General features: G+C 44.0%; 1 protein-coding gene across 2 annotated transcripts in view; it reads left to right on the top strand.

The window, feature by feature from the left end:
• Positions 1–18723, top strand: part of RagC-D (Ras-related GTP binding C/D) — a 37338-nt gene that overhangs the window by 1683 nt on the left and 16932 nt on the right. For both annotated transcript variants that reach the window (XM_050171238.3, XM_050171237.3), the window contains 3 exons: positions 1856–1989; positions 5169–5368; positions 15656–15770. In XM_050171238.3, the coding sequence (XP_050027195.1) occupies positions 1856–1989; positions 5169–5368; positions 15656–15770 (449 nt within the window). The remainder of the gene's footprint in view (positions 1–1855; positions 1990–5168; positions 5369–15655; positions 15771–18723) is intronic.

Genomic DNA, 18723 nt, shown 5'->3' on the forward strand with positions numbered 1-18723 from the left:
AAACTTAAGTAACCACTATTTGACCTTCGTTGCCCTGATGTATATAACCACCTTTGTCACCACTTACTAAAAGATGATGTTGGCATGCCACTGGAATTTATCATGCTCGGTTTTTTTATATTAATTTAGAAGTTGACATTGTCATAACTTTGCAGACTCATAGCCTTTTTATAATGTTTAGCAGATAGGCATAGTAAGCAGCTCCTAGTAGTCATTGGCTTGGTGGATAATTGTGCCACCAGGAACAGTGTCATGTTTTAAGCTTGCTAGAAGCTGTTTTTTTAGATGGTATGCATGTAAATTAAGTCGAGCAAGTAATCAGGTTGTTAATTTAGCAAGGACTTGTCATTAGTGGGGTCAGTTTGTTTATTGTTGCGCAGTCATAGTTGATTAACAAATTAGATGGGCTAGTTGGTTGCTGGCTTGATGGAGTATGGTTATAACGGCGCGTTTAGAGGACAGGACACAGAAAGAATGCACACAGGACAGTCGCCAATCTTCAACTGAGCTTTACTAAATAAAAATTACATGAGCAGCAGTTGCTGTACAGAAACATTAGAAACGATATTGCCACAGCGCACTTTATCAGCACAAAAGCAGAACATCATGTCTTGCTTCACTACTGAAAGTCCTGATCTGCGCAAGATTAAAGACACATTTCTAACCACGCTATAGCACTTCCTACACTCTTCATATCCACGGACTTCGATACTGATTGCGCAAATATATCTCTTCTTTTCTTGGTAAATTAAGTGACGTGGTGCTAGTCCAACCTTTTCCTTCATTTATTATACAAAATGCCTCAAACATTTTGTCACTGCGTGCTGCCTTGCGCAGCTGCTGCTTCCACTCGCCCGCCGAACCACGCGGCCCTCGCCGCTTGAGACCGGGGCAGGTGAGCGAGCCGTTGTCAGAAAAAAAGAGGCGTTATTGCCAGTTTGAGGCAGCCAGGTCAGGTGCACGGAGCAGGGCAGCTGAGAAAGAACGGCCAAGTAAGCCTGTGGTGGTGCCTCATTTGCACAACCTCTCCCACCGCTTCAAGAAAGTGGCTGGAAAGTACGGCGTTCCCATAGTCTTCTCCACCCCTGAGAAAATGGCGCGTGTGTGCCGTGCAGTGAACTGTGAACGCACTTCGCAAAAGAGCATGTTGCTCGCCTTGTAAGCTGTCAAAAGGAGGTGGTATACCGCATTCTGCTCTCCTGTGGCAAATGTTACGTTGGCCAGACTGGTCGTTGTGTTAATGACCGTTTGAGGGAGCATCGAGCATATGTGCAGGCTTTCATAGTGGGGGGGTCACTTGGTTGACCATTGCAAAAGGTGCCCGTGTGCTCCATTGTACAGAGACACATGTATATTAGGAAGTTTCAAGGCTCCCAAAGAGAGGAAATTGTGTGAGGCATTTTTTATAACAAAAGAAGGTTGCATTAGCACCGTGTCGCATAATTTATCGAGAAAAGAAGAGGTATATTTGCACAGTAAGTATCGAAGTCTGCAGATTTGAAGAGTGTGGAAAGTTATAGCGGGGTTAGAAATGTCTCTTTCATCTTGCGCAGATCAGGACTTTCAGTAGTGAAGTGAGACATGATCATCTGCTTTTGTGCCGACGAAGTGCTCTGTGGCAATATCATGTCTAATGTTTCTGTGCAGCATCTGCCAATCATGTAATTTTTATGCAGTAAAGCTCAGTTGAAGATTGGCGACTGTCCGGTGTGCATTCTTTCTGTGTCCTGTCCTCCAAACGCGCCGTAGTTGAAAGCATACTTGTGCCAAAGCTTCTGCTCTTTTGCCTAGTTCTCTCAATATCTCGTCTTTTTACAGATGTGTGCTACATGCTGCAAACTCTTCTGCCTTTCAGACATATCAAACAGCTCATTTGTCAAGTTGGACATCTGGGATATCCCAGGCCAGGTTGATTTTGTTGACCAGGTGTCTGACTTCAAGAGCGTCTTTGATGGCTGGGGAGCACTTGTATTCGTAATTGATGCTCAGGTAAGCTTGCCATTACATGGCAAACTCCCTTTGAAATTTGAACCCTGTCACTATTGTCCAGTGGATGTTTAAGCAAATCTTGTCAATAATGGATCTCTGAAAGACAAACATTGAATCAACCTGGGATGTTATACTACCATTCTAGAAAAACCTCAAAATATGTTTAATGAGTGACGTGCAGAGAAAATCACGATTTTTTGCAGCCACACTGTTCTTCCATATTTAAAATCACCTGTAACAAATGGGGTTTCTTATGTAGCCGTGCCCGCGAGCTCGGAGCTCATTCTCTGCCAGATGCTCCTGTCTGCTTTAAGTCTGGGGTCTGCACAAAGTGACCATTGCATAAGAAGCACCGACAGGAAGGTGGGAAACTTAATGTTGAAATGCAACATCATGAATGAACACTTTTGTTATGAAGGGTTGACTGCAGTTTTTTAACCACAAACTGGGCATGTTATGCAGTGCAAATTGGTGCTGCATATTCACAGTGATCATGGCAATCCTGCCTTACATTTACCTCATTTTCTTGCTTATGAAAGCTACATTATCAGTAAAAGTGATTGGATCCCCTTTAATAATTGAATTACTACTTTAGCTCTGGCCATATAAAGCTAACAGACAGTGAAGCCAAGGAAAGTATTGGGGAAATTAGCTGTAGTTGAAATTGAAATGTAGAAAATAATGCGTAAATAGGGCGGAGGTTGTGGGTTCAGCTCCCATCAGTGACACATTGTTTTTGTCCGCGTCCATTTCCCTTTCTTTATTATTTTCTACGTTTCAATTTCAACTACAGCTAATTCCCCAATGCTTTCCTTGGCTTGATTGTTGGCTTTATATGGTCATGATTAACAAAACGGAGCCCCTCGGTTCCCCTTCTTCTCTCGTTTACTTTAGCTCTAGTGCCTCTCAAGGATGATTATCACTGACTCACGCCTTCTTAGCAATGAGCTGTATGGCTCTTTGCTATACGATGTGTTTCTTTCAGACCATGAAATTTTAGATGATTGACTTCTAGCCCTTGAGCTGGATTACCCATAGGTGGACATTGCTTGCTCGAAATGCTTAATTGATTAACTAACAAAATTTTGCTGATTAGGTTCCTAACTAATTACCTTATGGCACATATTGCAACTTACAAATTGCAGCCGGTGAATTCGCAAGGCATATACACTTGGGACGAAATTTCAGGAAGACACAGATTTCGAGATATTCATTCCCATTGTGTGCGATGCGATAAAATGGCATTCTAGTTATTTTTGTACTGCAATGCGTAAAACAGCATTTTGTAAAAAAATAACTGAAATAACAATGCATTTTTACCGTAACATTGATGGTGCACATCTAGAAAGTCATGCCATCCTCAGAATTCATTCCAGGTGTGCATGTCTTGCGAACTCACCGGCTGAGCAAAACAAGAACAAGGTAAAAGCTTTTACCTTGTTCTCGTTTTACTCATCGTCTTGAATTTATACCTCCCGCCCTCCCCGTGTTTTCCCTGAAACTCGCCAGCTGCAGTTCCTAAATTTCAAAGTAATCAGTTAAAAATATAATTCGTGAGATTTTGTAAATTAGACCATTCTGCATATCAGTTTATTGTTCAAGTAATGTCTGCCTCTTTGAGCATTCTGGTTAAAAAATATTCTGTATAATAAAAAAAAAACTCGGTATAGAGGTGTTAATGAATTATCTGGCAATATAATGCTCCGCAGAAGCTTACGGACTTTTCAAGTACTACTGTTCTGCAACTCACTTTTATGTATTGTTGGCCTTGTGTAACATATACACAGTGTCGCAGATCTTTATTGCTTGCTGCAACCTACGACGATGGCTCAACGACCATGGCATGCTCGTGCAGAGGGCAAGGTCACTAGTTCAGTCTATGGCTACATTGCGATATGGATGAAATGTGAAAATTTCAGCGGACTGAGGTTATGTTGTATTTTCAGTAGGACACTAGAAGAAAGCACACGAGTCAGTCTAGAATGGACTTCAGAACTTTCTGTGTGTTTGTTTGACAAGAAATGATGGTGTTCTAGTGGAGAAAGTGAATGTCAGTCTTTCCCATCCCTCAATTAATGTTTCTTATATGGCATCTCAGAAGGAGAAATTGCCATTCACTGCATGATCCGTTTGTCTTACATTTACATCCCTACATAATGCCAGGCCATTGAAATGAACCTTCAGCGCTGTGCTAGAGCATCCCTCATAGATCAGGTGTATCAGACATAAAAGTAATTTCTCGCTATAACGAAGATTTTCCTTGAAGTCTAATTGAGAATTAGTGCAGTAGTCGTTTCAACGCTCTCCCATCGCATTCGTGGCTTGCATTCGTAGGAACATTTCTTCTTGTGGTAATTAAAGGGAACACACAGCCGCATCTTATTTTCAAATGCTGCTGTTTTAACCTTGAAGGATTGCAAAGGTGTGTGTGCAAAAAAACTTTCACAACAGACGAGCTTGATACAAGGTTACTTAGCAAAATGTACAGGTGGCTACCGTCACTGTAGAGTGTCTAATTTATTGCTCTCAAAAGGAACAACTGTCTGCAGTAGTAATTGGCTGTAGTAGTTTCTTTTGCTTAAAACCACATAATCAGTACAGTGCTGTCACTTGAAAGCTTCTGGCTCCCATGCTTGTCTCGCTTCAACTGCTATTGTGTGTTGGATTCATTCTGTTCCCTGTCATTGCCCCGTAGCCATTGTTGTGCTGGAATTCAGTGGAGCTGCAATGCAAACACATCCATATGTTGTGGTTACTGTGCATTTTGAAAAATCACTGGTGTCCATTCTTAATCTGGAGTCCTTTGCTACATTCTCACAGTAGAGGTGTTTCTTTGTAGTGTTTATGCCCATCATCATTGGCATTCCCACTTCTGTAGCTTTTTCTTGCTATCTTTCACCACCTAGTCATTGCCAAAAAGTTTGCCAGTCCTACGTATCGCACACACGAAAGTGCTGACGAATGAAATTGGTCTATTGAAGCAAAAGGGGTACATAGTCTTGCACAGTATGATCATGTATTCACATCTGTTGCCAATGTCTTTAGCAATATCTGGTAATGCTAATTGGAAATTAGCTTGACAGCTTTTGTCTGCATGTACTTCTGCTTAGGTGTGACTTGTGCAGTGTGTCTAACTAAATGGAATATGCACTAACACGACATGCAATCCAAACGTGCAGGACGATTATATGGAGGCGCTGCAGAAGTTGAACAAGACTGTAGTGATGGCAACCAAAGTAAATCCAGACATGAAGATCGAGGTCTTCATTCACAAAGTGGATGGCCTCTCGGACGACCACAAGATTGAGATCCAGAGAGATATCCACCAGCGGGCGACAGACGACCTTGCTGACAGGGGCCTTGACAGCGTCCAGCTCAGGTGAACATGGCACTTTTTTGCCCCTGTAGAGCTGCCACGAGTGAAGTGCACTTTAGTGAGGCAGACCACACAGATGAGAAACAGACATAGGTGCCAATTGAACACTGGTTGTTTGTTGCACGGAAACACGCACACACAAAAAGAATAGCATACATGCCAGCTTTACCTGCCGCGGTGGCTTAGCAGCTATGGTGTCCTGTTGCTAAGCGCGAGGTCACGGGATCAAATCCCGGCCGCGTATTGATGGGAGCAAAATGCAACGACGCCTGTGTCCCATGCATTGGGGGCATGTTAAAGGGACACTAAAGCGAAACAATAAATCAGTTTAGCCTAATGAAGCATTACTTGAGAACCTTGTAGGCAGTCACTTCAAAAAAATTGTTTGATTATTAGATGAGAAAATGAAGGTCGAAGTATCAGTATTTGAATTTCACGCCAAAACCCCAGTGCCGGTACGTCAGCGTGACGTCGGGGATTTCAAAGTATGTTTTCGCATTTCGGCCGCGTTGGCTGAATAAAGGTTTCTGAAACTTGCCATGTTTAATATTTGGTTCCTTTAGAACACAATGTAGTCAATCTGTACCGCTATATACAATTAGTAGGCCCTAGAAGATGCCATCAAAAGCCAAGACGTCACAGCCACCAGGTGCGGGAACTTAAGTAGGCGTTGCCACCCGTATTTCGTTCTTGCGCTTTTTCTGGCTTACCAAACGTCTTATCGTTGTGAGAGTGGTGTTTTTGGTGTTGTAGAATGGTAATTTACTGATGCAGAAGAAATCATTTTTCACTTTAGTGTCCCTTTAAAGATCCCCTGATGGTCAAAATTGATCATCAGTTCCCCACTACGGTGCGCCTCATAATCAAATCATAGTTTTGGCATGTAACCCCAGAATTCATTCATTGATTCATACCTGTCATATTTTACTATTGTTTCATAGAGTGCCTGATTTTTACAGCTTGTTTCTAATTGTCATAGTGACATTAGTAATCTTATTATTTTTCGTTTGCATCAGCTTTAGCACGAAACTGATTTCAGGACGATGCAGATACAGTCACTAACCAATTTTTCAGACTCTTACTTTTTTCGAATCCCTTAGGTTATTATGACCCACAACTAGCTCACCATACCATAAAATCAATTTCGTTAATGACTACTGTAATTTTGGTCGCCATAACATGAATATTTCATGAAACTTCATAAATGTTTTTGTTTGTCTCTGGTTGTGATGCCCAATTGGGGACAAAGGGGACAATTGGGGACAAGGCAGAGCTTCCGAGAACCCAATTGAGGACAAAGCCGTTGGTTTCGAACACACACACAAACTTTTAATGGAACTAAAGAAGGCTTAAAATAAATAGAAGAAAATAGAAAACATAAAAGAAACACTCAAATAGACATCACAGCAAGAAGAAACACACTTGGGGCTAGTATGAAGTTAACTGGTGCGCGAGTCCAGGCTTGCCACGACAGCAGGGACACATAACAGTCTCGACGCGGCGACAAGCTGACGAAAGGAGTTGCGCCAGTCTCGCCAAAGGTCGTGGTGTAAGTTGGTTGACTGGGCGACCGGAGCGCGCCAGCTCTGGCTTGGAGAGGTAAAGCAGGCGGCTTGGGGGCACGAGCAGACGCCAGCGGCGTTCTGGCCGGGCAGCTGGGTGTAGAGCTCGGGCCCGTAGCCCGACTGGTCTTGTCCTGCCCACGGGCACAGAAGCTCACCAGCCTTGAGCAGCTGGCGGCACGCTCGGGTAGACGGGCGACGCACAGGAACGGGCTGGCAAGAGGCCTCGGTCGGGTGAAGTCCTGGTGGCTCGGGTCCGGAACCCAATGGCCCGTCTTAAACTCCCGGTCCGGTGGTTGACCTCCTCCTGGCGTCGCTTCCTGGAACTCTCCCTGCGTCTTCCCTCGCACCACACTTTTTCTTCTCTCTGGCGGATTAGGCATTCTCCAATTGGCTGCCTGGCGCCCCGTGGTCTTTCCTAATTGGTTGGCTTTTCTTCTTTTAGTTGCTTTTCTTGCGCCGCGCGTTCACGTGCCGGACGCTCTTCGGCGTCATCGTTTTCCTCCTTCCAGCACGGAATTTGCCTCGGCGCGCGCACTCCTTGTCGTCTGCTCCTGACCGTCCCGACCACCGCACCATGTCGCGCACCACACATCACACTGGTACAGATAATTCTAGCTGTGGTTATGAAACACAGTACCTCATCTCGGCATGCACTTGTTTTAATAAATGTTTATCTTAAGCAATAAATGATATTTCAGTACTTTCTGGCTTCAACAGTGGTATGTTTCAAATTATATGGCAGATCTTGAATAGTAACAAAAGTCATCATGTCGTAAAATATTACATTTGCTTTTAGAAGCTCTAATTATTATTATTCCTTTTTGCTATTTTCAATATCTTTAAACTAGCTTATATCGATTATTCTTCCTTATTTTATTTCACAATACTAGATACTTGACCTGGCCATCTTGTTAGATAATGTCTCATCTTTTCACATAATTGTGTGTGCTTTTCTAATAAGCTGTCAGTGAACAGTTATCTCCTGTGCGTGTGTCTCAGGTGTGGTTCTTTCACTATCACGCAGTCCACGGAAATCGCAATCCAAGTTTGACACTTCTTGCTGTACAATGGGAACTGAGCCTTTGACTGGCACTGAGGTTATCAGAAAGCCAAAGATATCTTGGAAAGTCTATTGGATATTCTTAAAAAGCTAGGCATTGTATAATATGCAGCTCGGTGGTTTCCTCTATCCATAGAAGCCATAGCTTTGCAAGCCGTTTTATCACATAGTGGAACACATTCAAAGGCTGAAATGTTTATAGACATGCAGAGTGAAATATGAGAGAGAAACATGAAACAGGACATTGCATGCATCAAAATCTATCTGCATGTGTTTGAACATGTAATTGCAGAACCTCATGCATTTGAGACCTGCCACAGTGGCTTGAGCAGTGGCTATGATGTTACACCGATGAGGTCACGGGTTCAATACCCAGCCCCCATTTTGATGGGGCAGAATGTAAAACTGCTCATGTACTGCACTTTGGGTGCACGTTAAAAAACCCCAGGTAGACAGAATTAATCCAGAGTCCTCCACTACAGCATCCCTTGTAACCCATTGTACAGTTTGGGAACATCAAAAATCCACAATTTGATTTTTGTGCGCTTGAGGGTCAATTTTATGAACATGTGGTTGGAAGTGCCTGTGGTGTCCTTATCTGTGCTTCTCTCAAGTCCTGCACTGTCAGAGCCTGTGAAAGCCACAAGTAAACTTGCTGACTGAACTTCCTTGACTGAACCACAAATGCAGGGTGTTATCAGTGCGCGTAGCACAGGGATGTGAGATGAAGTGTTGGCAATAAGATCAGCTGAGTGGTGTACGCATTGATTCTGGTGCCTGATCGTCAACCGCTTTTGCTGTTACCTTAAGTGTTTGTCAGATTTCTAATTTTAGGATTGTGCTATCATTCTTTTTTGGCCTGTAGTCATCTAAGGCCACATTGTTTGTGATCTTGTAAGTGTCATAGCAGTATTACTATAAGCGGCAGTCATGGAAGACATGCTCCTATCTGCCAAGGCGGCTTGGCTGCCAATACAGATGAGTACATAACGTGTCATGGCTTGTATTTAAGTTGTACTACTCAAAGTTCTTGTTGATAGAAATTTAATAGGGCCTTTGGGTGCAACAGGACCAATCTTTACAATTTGCTGTGCTTATGACGCCCTTGAATCGTACCTGTTGTGAGGCATCTTGCACTTGTAGGCTCTGTTTCAAAAGGCTAGAAGATTGGGCAGTTGCTGGTCCAAAATTTAGACATATCTGAATTGTCATACCTGTCATGTACTACAGTGGAATCTCGTTGATACAATTCTGTATAAAATGTTTTTTTGGGATAATACCGTAGTTACACGACTGTAAGTCGACCCGAATGTAAGTCGACCCCTCCATATCGCGTGCGACAGGGAAAAAAAATAAGAAGAGCATACCCAAGGGCGCATTCGATATCGAAAATTTATTAGTAGCTGACATGGTCACTGGACTACTCGTCTTAGCTAGTGCTGCCATTGTCAGCGCTGCTATGGTCCCACAGCACGTCGACGTCCAGCGAAATTCCACATTTGCCAAACGACCGCACCACGACATCTTGTGGAACAGCAGCCCACACGCAGCCGTCAGGGAGTCTCTTTTGACAGGTCCGGTTGGTGTAAGTTCACGGTGGAGCAGGTCCTTAAAACGCGAAGATCCGGGCTTGTTTCATGACTGTGTCACACTTCACTGGCAGCGACCGGTCACGCATTTCAGCAACGTACACCGCAAGCTTAGGCTACAGCTCCGGAAAGCGTCCAGACTTTGGCACGTGGGAAATTCCTCACTTGCCATCACAGGTGAAAATTTCGCTTCGCTGCAGTCGCCACTCTCGCACCACTAGTTCAGAAACATCGAACTTGTGGCCCGCTGCGCAGTAATTTGTTTCTTTGGCTTAAAGGATGGCTGCCCTCTTGAACGCTGCTGTGAACGAGTGCCGAATGATTAGTGGACCTGGAGCACTCATGACAACTGAGGAAGCATGGAAGTAGCACGTAGCCGGCAGTCAAGTCGAACTCGTCAAGCCAATGCCTTTAGTCAAACTAAGAGCATAGAGAAAGCTAAGAGCTACAGGGAAAGAGAAACACGTGGGTGGTGTCTGCTCTTCCATGAACTAACCGATACTCCCCGCAAGCGCTGCCATTCTGAAGGTGCCACCGTGAATGGAACAGCAGTTTTGGTTTCAATTGTAAGTCGACCACCCCACTTCAGATTTTCAAATTTAAAAATATAGGTTGACTTACAATCGTGTAAATACAGTACGTTTTTCTGTTTTTCCCAGCCAACATGCCATAGGAGCAATGTATTTTCATACAGTTGCTGCGATTACGTTTTCACCTGGAACTGGATGATACGATTGTAGAAATGGGCTTTTACTGGTATTTCTAGAACTCGTGGCTTTATATTCCAGTGTACTAGCTTAAGTACCGTTCCAGCGGCCCACGAACAGTGTGCTACGCGTCCGTAGCTGTGCAGACTCTGCCGCAGTGCAGAGAAGTCGCCACCGGGAGAGTGCCACTGCCATACTGCCACTTCAAATCGGGTAGAAGATGTTGATGATATTGGTAGGGATGCGAAGACAACAATGATAAAGAAGGCGGTTAAACTTTTTTTACGGACATTGAAAAGAAGATAATTTAGCACAAACTGATGAGCTCTTTTAACTTTGCTGCATAAGTGTGTTGGCTGCAGCTTGTGGTGTCGAGTGTTGCTATCACTCAACATGTCAGTATCACTCAACGCCACATGAACCTTTTGTTATTTAGTTTATGGCCGAGTACACCTATTTTCATACTTTTTGTATATTGATTTGGGTAATACAATTTTGGGATGACACATCTTATTTTCTGGTTCCCATGAAGATCTTATCAACGAGTTTCCACTGTAATAACAAAGGCTGTCAAATAAATATATCTTTGCAGGAAGTGCTCACACATTTTGTTTACTAACAGAGTACGTAAAGTTGGCTAGCTCTCGGAAAGGGCTAACAGGAGGAGGTGGTGAAAGGTGGAGCTAAAGTTTGGTGCAGTCAGCTTCCAAAGTTTACGGGACACTGGATTTGCAAGAAAGCTAAATTTCTGCAAAGCCTGGGCACATAGTCTCAATCTCTTAAGTTTCAATCTGTAGTAGTTTCTGCAGCCTACACAAGGCTTTATCAAATTAGGACCATAAATAAACGGAAAGAAAGTTTGCATTTGTCATAGCCATTTGTACATTGAACAGGAGGAAGGTTGTCTGACAGCACCTTCACTTCTGGTGTGGTTTTGTTGCCTTTACTGTACACATACCTGCCAACTCTTGCGAACTTTATCGTAAAATTTACAAATCCAGGCAGGTCTTATGATTTTTTTAATATTGCAGCAAGTTTTACGAAAAGTTAAATCATTCAGAAGGACAGAATTTAAGGTTTTTAAAGATTAAGCAACAGAATACAAAAAAATGCATGCACCAAACTAATTGTAATGATACTTGTGCAATAAACCATGTACCAGAGGAGTACTTGCTTTGAGTAAGTTTATTCATTGTACTTCCTCAAGCAGGTGACATCATCAGCATCACTGTAGCTTCAAAAGTCACTTTGATCCGGAAAATAATGTGTTGCTGCTGGTTTTGTGCTGTCTAAGTGTAAATCAAGATTGACAAGTAAAAGGTTAATAAGGTGCACATGTATTCCACAAAATGTGTTTGCTCAGGGTGACATTACAAAAAATGCATGCTGCCTTTCCCTTCCCGCTTCAGCCATATTCGCGGTATTTTTTTTAAATTTTGATGTTTGCAGGTTGGCAGGTATGTAGGTATGTGTACGTTGAATAGGCGAAAAGTCTGCTGGCTGCACCTTGACTTGTGGTGTGGGATTGATGCCTTACTTAGCATTATTGTTGGTGTAGAACAGGCGGGACAGAAAAAAGATGCAAGAGCAGAAAAGAAGCACTAAAGAGGACAGAAAAATGGGCAGCTCTGGGTGTGGAGACTGCCCACAAAGCTCAATGCACGCTTATCTAGAAGGTGACGCTGATGCAGATAGAGATTAACTGGAACGTGGCAAAATGTAGGGCAAGTTATTTCATGTTCATCACCTGGAAGCAGTAATGCAGGTGATGCAGGGTCAGAAAGTAGCACAAAAGGCATCACGTCCTTGTGTTTTCCTTCTTTGTGTCCCCGTGTCGTCTGATTTCTTTATCCTGTGTTCGTTTCGTGCTGTTTGTTTGCTACCATGTTAACCTACCAAATCGCTGTTTTGATACTGCTTTCTGATAATGGGGGATTGGAGATTCCACTCTGTGAAGTTGCAGTGGACTGATAATGGGTGTTTCAAGCTGCGCCCTAATTGAGCTCTCAGTTCATGAGGCTTTCGTGGTAAACATTTTTTTATTTTCATTTTATTTTTTGTTTGCTAATTTTTGTTTTTTGGTTTTGCTTGCTTGCTCACTTGCCAGTTCAGTCAGTGAACGCTATGAAGCGCAGATGCTAATAGCAAATACCTTGGTTTTACAAACTGCACTTCCAAAGAAAGCATAGGCAGTTAGTTTATCTGGCATATCTTATCTGGCGGCCTGAATAGTTTCCTGCTGGGCGGCAACCCTGCTCATTGGGGCTGAAGATGTGAAATTTTTCCAGGACTACGCTTCGTCCCTCCCATGGACTGTGACAACATGAGCCCTCCTTGTCATGTGAGGTTGCTGTCGTTGCAGCCATACAGTGTTGGCTAGTTGACAATACACATTGTCCTGCTATAGTGGAAGTAAACAAGGAAAAAGGAACTTCTTTGCAGATATGTCTGGTTTAGCGCTTTCATGTGTGAGTAGTGTTATTTAGCTTGCATTTGTGCAGTAAATTGAGCTTACTAAGTTAACAAGCTTCTCAAAGTTATTGGCATTTAACCTTTTCGTGGGCAAGTGTTTTATACACAGCACACGCGTCTAAAAACAGTTTTTTCCACAAGACTGGGCCATGTATTTTCACTGTAAATATTTCAAATTTTTAAAGTAAAATTTGCAGAAGTACTTCAATGGGAAGTATTATTCCTGCTGCCTAGTGGGTGTATTGAAGAAGAAAAAAAAATTTCCTTATTACTGCCGAACACTTCGAATGCATTTCTATGGCTCGAAAAGCAAAAAAAAAAAATTCGGAGACAGTTTTTCACTTTCTGCAATCTGCCTGAATTAGGGGTCTGCACCAAGTGGCACAGTGCAGCCTTGGTACATGTACGACATCGGCTTCCCTGCTGCCTTCACGTTGCAATGCTGGCACAAATTCATAACAAAACAGATTCGTACCAAGTTCCAGTCAATGGTTTTTGTTTTGCAGCTGAGAAAAAGTTAGTTTCGCCCGAAAGGTGAAGCATCGATTGCGATAGCAAATTAGTAGACAGCTATATGAAGTAAGGATAGTAGTTTTATCGGCTGTGTAAACTTGTAAATATTCGCTTACGAACTAAATTAACAAGCACAGCGTCACGCACGCACAGGTAAACATGAACACATCACGCTCGATGACCGTGGTAACTCACTGTGAAAACGCTGGAGTGAGGAATCGCGGTAGTAGCAACGAGCGATTCGACCTTCACGAATCTCTCTCTTCAAGGTGAATGAAACGTCGAAAGCACAGTGCATACGAAGCTACTGGCACTGTGTGTACTCTGCAAACATCGCAGATTGCTTTGAAGATGAGGCCCGCGCGGGCACGCACTTTGGTGTGCTAGATATGACGCCCACACGGCCGTGCTGTAAGCAACAGCCGCCGGAGAACGCCCTCCCCCCTCCTCCTTGCCTCACTCCCATGCCTCACGTGTGACAGAAGAGGGCATACTTCCACCCCAGTTTCCTCGCCTGCACATGCGAGATTGAGCCGCGATCGCCAGCTCACCCTTGCATGCTTTCACTCGTGCACATGGTGTGTGGCGATGATTTTATCACCCTTGGACTTTATACGGAACCTCACGGCGATGCAGACAGCAGAAGTGTGCCTGGAGTGCCCACATAATTAATTGCTTCAACGCTTTTACTTACCTTCTGGTGCATCAAGTCATGTGAAACGATGAAGTGGATAGCATCGCTGAGGTGAGGTGAAAGCTTAGGAAGCGCCATAGACCTATTTTTATGGCAACAGAAGGCATCACTGCATCTCTTAAAAATTTAATGAAGTTTCTGTAAGATGGCAACATATTCCGCTGATAGGATTAGCTCTTCACACGGCCTTGTTACACGCACGTAAAAGGTGGGAAGTACACTTCCAGCTCCCCATGGGAGGGTTAAATATGCTATAACCTCAATATACGGAAGGTGAAAGAGGAGCCAGAATTGTACTTCATTATTATTGCCTGCCCTCACGGGCAACATTGCCCGGCAGTGGTTGGGGATAGGCGTAGGTAGGTACTGCCAAAGCAGCAGCCCATCCTGTACTACGAAGTAAAATTTTAAATCTGCGTTTCACGAAATGGCAGGCACTTTGACAACACACGCAATAAACGCCAGTGAGCTGAGTGATATTCGTGAATGTTAGAAAAGTATGCCAAGCTGCAAACCCCCTTAGGACAACAGATGTGCAGCTGATTATCGTGATTGTGGTAGGACTGCGCACTGTGTACGACAGGCCATGCTCTCCACTGTGTTTCATTCCAACATGGTAGTGTACATCACTCAACCAACACGGCAGCGCAGGGGCTGAAAACGTGCAGAAGTATTGAACTGCAGGATCAGACAAATTACTAGCACCATTGTGTGTTGGCGTGTTTCGGCCTCATCTGTGCATAATTAGCAAATCTTCATTCTGAACTAAAAATAGTTTGTCTTGTATGCATTGCTAGGAAATTGTGAATGCATGCTTTCTTTGGAAGTTTCAAGAAGAATTAAGATTAATTCTTGTATCCATTTGTCCTAGCCCATTTGATTATAGCAATGTTTGGCTGTAGCATGAAAAACGTAGAATTCATGAGGCATTAATAAAATACTTGGTGTGATGTTTATTTGTTTGTTTACAGTGCTGAACAGTTGGGGTGATGATAAAGAAGCTCGAAAGAAAATGTGAATCATTTCGTATTGAGGCTTGTCTTATGCAAATTGTATAGTGTACTAGACAGTAGCCGTCAATAGAACTACTAATTGCTTTGAGTGCATTTCACTGAGTAGTATTGCTCCGAAATATTTTCTTCAAGTAGAGCTGCAACATGCTGAAGGATAGGCTCATTGTTCACGGAAGTGGCCATTAGCTGTAACTTTTGGGGCTGGTCGTGGATTTCTAGCATAATTCTTTCATATATCAAACACCTGCAGTGACAAGAGATGCCAATGAGGCATGTAAGGCCTGCACCCCCACTTTGGAGCGAAGTAAAATTTGGAAAACTAGTTTCGGTAAGCGCACTGGTTAATTTCCACAAGCTGCTACTTCAGGCTATGCAGTTGCTGCTTTTGAAACGATCTGCATGAGATTTTGTGCTTTGTCTTTTTTTCTTTTGGTAAAGACAAATATTTTGGTCATTCTTTGTGTTAAACAATCAAATACAAAAAGCCTTGGTGTAAGCAGTTTTGTCATGCCTGGCCGAAAACCAGCAAATGTGGTTTTGTAAACAGTGTTCCCCTTAAAGCGATTACCTTTCGATTGTGACACTAACAGACTCAGTACAAGTTCTTTGTAGTCCTCAACTGCATAAATACCTGTCAATTTAATGCCCTGCATGTCTTTGTTTTGCTCTTTTCACAGCTTCTATCTCACCAGCATATACGACCACTCTATTTTTGAGGCATTCAGCAAGGTGCTTCAGAAGTTAATCCCCGAGCTGCCAACGTTAGAAAACCTCCTCAACATTTTCATCTCGGTGAGTCCTGGCTTGTCAGCAGACAGGCAGTTGAGGTCTGGAATTATGAAAGATCAGCTTTCGTTCTCTCAGTTGAGAGGAAGCTTTAGCTTGGGCCCAACTCCATTGCTGCCTATTCAAATACATGTAAAACACAGAAATGCTTTTCTGGGATGACCACTGGACCGGTTTGAATAAAGTTTGTTGCAATTTAGAGAGGAGGTTAAATTCTAGTGATTGTATGAAGCAGATTTTTTATTTAGGCCCCGGAATTTTTTACGAAGATTGCCAAAAATTGTGAAGTTTGAAGAAAAGTTCAGTGGCAATTTAGCAGTAAATGTGAGAGAAATCAATTGCGGGGCATTTCGTCCTACCTCTTTGAGGTCCCAGATCCGTGATTTAGGCCGCATTCACCACATTGCAAAGTGTTGTTCAGGAGCTCACTCAATGCACGTCCTGCCTCTTCGAAGAGCAAAGTGCAACTGACAGTGATCCGGAGTAGACCACCGTCAGTTGCAGTACATACATACATACATACACACATACATACACTTCTACCACATGATCAGCATCCCATATTACATGCACAAACTTTTTTTTTCACTTCGACACTCCTAATGCTCTAATAAAAGCATGAAGTTCACAAATCTATAACTCAACATCAAATTCAATTTATTAATGTACAGCTTTCATGGATTTGTTTGAATGTTTACAAGAGTATTGCGTAAGTCATATTCACAAATTAGTAATACATTCCGATCCATGCTTCTGCAAGACCGTCTCATGAGGCCTCGTGCGAACGCGTGACCGTACGCGCGAACGACCAGGCGTTGGGATCCAGCATGGGGTGAACATACATGTATTCGCTTGCTGTCCGGTCGTGGTGAGTCGGGCTTCCTAGATTTGTCACGCGCCCATCAGCATGTTTTGGGGATAGCAACCCTGCTAGCAGGCATTGATCTAGGAAAGGTGCAATAAATGCCCTTGTGATTGTTTGCGCTACTGTGTTGTCGTTCCTTTGTCCCAAGAGCACGGGAGGAGAACCCCACAACACATACCATTTATGGGGGCTGTTCCGCCATCGGCGACACGGACAACAGGCGTCGTGTCGTGGTGGGCGTGATTATTTTCTTCAGGTGGGTACGAAGGTCAGCGCTCATTACTGACAAATGTGCCCCAGTGTCTATAAGAGCAGATACAGAAACACCGTCGACTTGCACGTTGAGAAGGTTCAAATGAGTGGGCAACGTCAGTAGAGGAGTTGGCGGCGTAGGGAGCAATGCAGCGTCACCTCGAAGTGCTACATCATCTAGTTTTCCGGCTGGGAGCAACGTCCGAAGGGAGTCGGCAAAAAGGAGCGACGGGGCTGGGGAGAGCGAGATTGTCATCGTTGGGGCGAAGGCGAACAAGAATTGGGGCGGTTCGGCGCAGGAGAATCAGTGGCGGCATTATCAGAGCGGGCGGCATAGGGACGAGAAGGGCTACCTGAGGGGCGAGAGTAGGCAGTATAAGTAGACGGGGTCGAGGAACTCCAGCGACTGCGACAGTGCCGAGAAATGTGCCCGATTTGACGGCAGTGAAAAACAAATGGGCTTGTCGTCAGCAGTGCGCCATTCAGATGGGTCGCGGAAACGTGGTGGCTAATAAGATACGGGACGGGGCGGAGTCGAAGAAGCCGATTGGGTATCAGGGCGATGGGCAGAGCAGATGGTGTGAATTCCTGGCGGACAACTGCCTGGATCAAGGAAACCGTGACTGCAGATGCGTTGGAGGAGCTGGAGTCAAAGGCAGCCGGATAGGCGGCCTCGATCTCACGCTGGACGATCCTGGTAACATCGCCAGTGTTGTTGGGACGAGGAGCGTCGGCACAGGAAGATGTCGCTGGAGTGTTGGGCAGACGGGCAAACTGCTGGTCGATACGTCGGCTTTTAGCAAGTTCCAGGTGGCGGCACTCTTTTATAACTGCATCCGCCGTCACCACGTTGTTGAAAACAAGCAAGTTGAAGGCGTCATTGGCAATGCCTTTGAGGATGTGGGAAATGTTGTCGGACTCAGTCATATGTGCATCAACTTTGCGGCACAGAGCCAAGACGTCCTGAATGTATGGGACGTGGGGCTCCGTTGACGTCTGCACACGGCTGGATCACGCCTCGTGCGCGGCAAGTTGGTGACCGTATGGGTTGCCAGACAAGTCTCGGAGCTTTTGCTCAAGCGAATCCCAACTTCGTGCGTCTGAAACCAAACTCGAGGTGTGCCACCGAGGTAAAAGACTACGTTGGCGAGCATGATAGTAGGGTCCCACCGGTTATTCCACTAATTTCGTTTGCTGTAGTTTATAGTTCGTTGTAGCGTAGTTCATTAAAAGTGAACTTCGTTGCATTAATAAAATAAGTAAACTAAGGTTGAAATATGGTCCGTTATATCCGAAAGTGTTGTACGTGGGTCCGTTGTAACGAATGCAAACTGTATTGCTTAACATTGAGGAAGATAACAGATTGGTTTGGAGTCGGACGACACCTGTTGATCTCTCGGGACAAAGCCCCCTCATGCACGCCGCACTTCAAAGAAGAAGAGGGAAAATCTTGACTATGCGAGCACCTCTTCAGTTCAGTTGGAATATGCAATAAGCAAAGGAACTCCCTACCTAGAGAACATTAACAAGCTTTATACGTTCTATACCGCAATCTGTTGCTCGCAGGAAATTGTCGCTTAAAATAATAGCGATGTTAATTTCGTTAGCTCTTTTCGTGCCAAAGACAGGTGTCACTCGTCCAAGCTTTTTGTCCAATTCTCCAAATGTGTCAGCGACGAGTCTCACTTGTCCAGGGATTTCCTTTCATCTAGTCATCATTTCATCATTTTAAAGTGAATGCTGCACTACTAGATGGTGTCAGACTCCCAGAAAATTTCTTTTTGTGGGTGTGGTTGGCAAAAACTGCACAAGCCTGGCTCCCATGGTTTCTAAAACGGTCAC

Source organism: Dermacentor andersoni, chromosome 6, assembly GCF_023375885.2.
Source record: "Dermacentor andersoni chromosome 6, qqDerAnde1_hic_scaffold, whole genome shotgun sequence".
NCBI lineage: Eukaryota > Metazoa > Arthropoda > Arachnida > Ixodida > Ixodidae > Dermacentor > Dermacentor andersoni.